The 3653-nt window shown below is 38.5% G+C and overlaps 1 protein-coding gene across 2 annotated transcripts in view; it reads left to right on the top strand.

Annotated features, from left to right (window-relative positions):
• Positions 1-208: 208 nt before the first annotated feature.
• Positions 209-3653, top strand: part of LOC109968344 (uncharacterized) — a 36699-nt gene continuing 33254 nt past the window's right edge. Inside the window, exon 1 of one of the 2 annotated variants that reach the window (XM_020614546.1) lies at positions 209-807. In XM_020614546.1, the coding sequence (XP_020470202.1) occupies positions 739-807 (69 nt within the window). In that variant the 5' untranslated portion in view covers positions 209-738. The remainder of the gene's footprint in view (positions 808-3653) is intronic. The other variant, XM_020614545.1, reaches the window with a different exon arrangement.

Genomic DNA, 3653 nt, shown 5'->3' with positions numbered 1-3653 from the left:
TTTACTTCTACCAATGTATCAAAAACCTGGGTTAAAATAAATAACAGGCTACACAGCACGAGTTAAATAAGCTTACAATGGCTGGAAATTAAATTAACCAGATCCTGCTGCAGACTACATGGAGTTTTTTGAACATAGGTAACTGATATGAAAAGAGGAAGTAAACAGACAGGATAATGTGGCTTTAACTCTCAGGTCTCCTCCTCGAGAGAAAAATATGACATCACTCAGCACTGCAGCCAATCAGAGGGCAATACGCTCAGGCTTGAGGAACACTGCTGGTGTGTGCATTTGGTTGTTTGTATATGAATGCGTATGCGTACAAGTTCATATTATCTTTAATGTTCCCAACATCTTTTAATTAAGCTCTGGTAGTAAGTCAGGGCTACGGCGAGTGAGGCACCTTTCAGAGCCGCCTGGGGAAAAGAGAAATACTTTCCACAGCAGCGTAGAACTCGAAAATAACAAGTTTGCTACGCACACCCTTTGAAAACAAGCCACATCTACGCAATTTAACGAATTTCGGTGTATCATTTGTTTTTCGACACTAGCTAACTTGGAGCTAAGGGTGTGCAGCTGCTTACGGTGTTGTTTTTTTTGTGGTTGGCAGTTTGTAGTCAAGTGATGGTCCCGTGTGCCTTCTTTTAAATATGCAAAGTTGGTTAATGAAGCCATAACCGTCACATAAGAAACAGCAAACCAATAGTAAGGGATACGTCTTCAGCTACTCAGAAGAACATGCTCAAGACGCTGACGAAGAAGCTACGAAGACATTCACTCAATGAGATACATCCTTTCCAACTGAAGGTAAGTAAAACTTAGTAATTATTTCCATGCGAATAATGTTTAAATACAATTTAAAGCCATGGGTTGTAGTTGTCCCTGCACTAAAGCTAATAGAAAAGAGCTTGTTTGTGAACAGCGTGGCTTTACTTTTGTCTTGTGACTTGTTCAATTGTAGGCCAGCTGACTACGCAGCTTAAACATTACGAGTTCTCAGCCCTTAATCTTGCTTAAACTGGGTATATCGTTTAAACTACCACTCTCTCCCTTTCTCTTTCTCTTTCACTCGCACTCACACTCATACACTCAGTGTGTATATGACACGCTGTGAGACCGACTGTACTCACTATAGAGCTTCTCTGTGGAAACTGCCAATGTGTGTTCTGATCAAGCATGTGTTGTTTGGGAGTTATTTTCTGCTTCTGCGGTCCTCAACTCATTCATTACCACATTCAAATGAATTTACTCTTTATGGCTTTTACAAGCCATATGATCCACATTACTACACAAACACATCAGCAAATATGTGGTGTGTCAACAAAAACTCTCCCACTCACAGGTGGACACTCCTTGACTCATAAGTTGTGGTTCATGCCATCTGAGGAAGTATGTAGAGATGAATGTGCCCACACTCACTGTAAAAGAAGATGCCGTGTTTTGGCTGACATTTATATCCATAAAATCTAGTCCAGGTTCTTCAACTGCAGAGAAGTGGAAATGTGTGTGTGGTAGGCAAAGGGGGGTAGCAGCACAAGCTCATTTAGATGTATACTGTTAGATTTAACCCAATTCTTTTGTTGGAAGCGCGAGAAGTGAAGACTGGAGAGGGCTGTTTAAAATCAACAGGAAGTTTACTCAAAGTCTGGGCACAGGTGAAGCCATACAGTGCTGGGATCAGAGTGACAGAGCTCCTGCAGGAATTCCGTTCTCTGAACCATGAGTTACGTGTTTACATTGAATTTATCTGCTTGGGCTAGTGAGTACAGTCGGTCTCACAGCGTGTCATATACACACTGAGTGTATGAGTGTGAGTGCGAGGTACAACATTTCACACTTCGTAATCCTATTGGCCATTTGGTGTGAGTAGGTCAACCCCTGCCTGCACCTGCTTGCTGAAATGTGATCTAAACCAGGTGTGTGTGTGTGTGTGTGTTTCTCAGGTGGCAGCTTGATCTTGATCAATGAACACTGAACAATGGGTGGTCTGGGCTGCAGGCCCCCCTGTCTCTGCAAGACACCCCATGACAAAGCAGAACTTGGAATATGCTAAGCAGGTCTAGGTGAAGGTGCAAAACAGGCCAACAGGTCTTTGTTAAAATGTAACATAGGCCGTCTGGTTACCCGAAGGTACAGATACTATATCTACACAGAAGTTAAAGCAGGCAGTTTCTACTTCAGTATCACTTGAAGTCCATACAATTGTAAGACATATATAAGCAAGGAAAATAAATGTATTAAAAGTAGGGCTATCGATCGATTAAAGAATTTAATCAAGTTAATCACAGTGATGGACTGTGATTAATCATGATTAATCACAAATTTAAAATACTATGATTTACCTGTAAATGTGTTGCAATAAAGAAATGCATGTCAAACTAGTTTAAGGTAACATATCCTCCAAGATGGTACTTCAAACTTGTTGCACTTCGGTGAAAGGACAGTTCATCACTACAATAAATGCACACAACTTTGGTTTTATCCAAACTTCCATCTGGAAGCTTTTTATAATGAAACTTGCCGTTCAGCACACCAGGCGTTGTGTTTTCTGCCATCGTGTTGTAACACACGTTCGCTGTCACATTACCCGGCCTTATCACACAATAGATAACCATCTGTGCTGCGATGACGGCAAGAAGTTGGGGTCAAAACTTATCAAATGATTAATTTGCGTTAAAAAAATAGTAATGTGTTAAAAAGAAATCTTGATTAATCATACATTAACGCGTTAACGTTGACATCCCTAATTAAAAGTAACCAAAGCTCAGTAGTTCTGGCCAATCATCAATACAGCTGTAATATATATAAAAATATATATAAATAAATAAAAGCAAGGAAAATAAGGGTATGAAAAGTAACATAGAAAATGAAGAGCTGAAAAGTAACTAAAGCTTATAAAGTAACTAGAGCCTATAGGAATCAAATCTTACAATAAAGGTTATAAAAACACAACATTTCAGGAGAACCCTTATTGTTTCAAGCTATAATTGTCCTTACATCTCAATCTTTACCCTCCAATTTTCCACAACAGAACCCATGTAAGTGCTCCTCCTCATTTGTTACTTCCCGCTCAGTTTGCTTAATGCCTCTTTTTGGTGAGTAGAAAGGTGAATTGTATCCTGCATGGGCCACAATTTGTTCCATCCACAACACTGTTGTGCATCAAGGAACTGTATAGTTTAGGGGTGGGCGATATGGAAAAAAAAAATGTATCACGATATTTTCTAGAAATATTACGATTCACGATATAGTCTCGTTGATTTTAAGATTATTTAAATTTTCAAATTACAGAGCTACATTACAGCCAAAATTTGACTGTCAAATTAATGTCTCCATAATAATATAGCTTTTACCATTTATGTTGTCAAGTATTTATTAATCAAGGTAGCATTACATGCAAGTGCAACTCTGCAAATTAAGAATATTCAACTAGACTTACATAACAATGAAAGGCTTGCCATCATCACAATATGATGGTTTAACAAATTTTACATTAATAGTGCTAAGAGTTAACAGTCAGTGTATTATACCAAGATCCTCAGCAAAGTGCTTGAAAAATGTAAATAGCGTGTTACAAAGTTAAATAAAAATATTACCTTGGTCTAGTGAAACAAATATGGGTTCATAGAATTTAGCATAATTCCCAAAATAAA

The sequence above is a fragment of the Monopterus albus genome, unplaced genomic scaffold, assembly GCF_001952655.1.
Source record: "Monopterus albus unplaced genomic scaffold, M_albus_1.0 scaffold147.1, whole genome shotgun sequence".
Taxonomy (NCBI): domain Eukaryota; kingdom Metazoa; phylum Chordata; class Actinopteri; order Synbranchiformes; family Synbranchidae; genus Monopterus; species Monopterus albus.
Note: the sequence above shows the minus strand (reverse complement) of the source record. Positions and strands in the feature narration are given on the sequence as shown.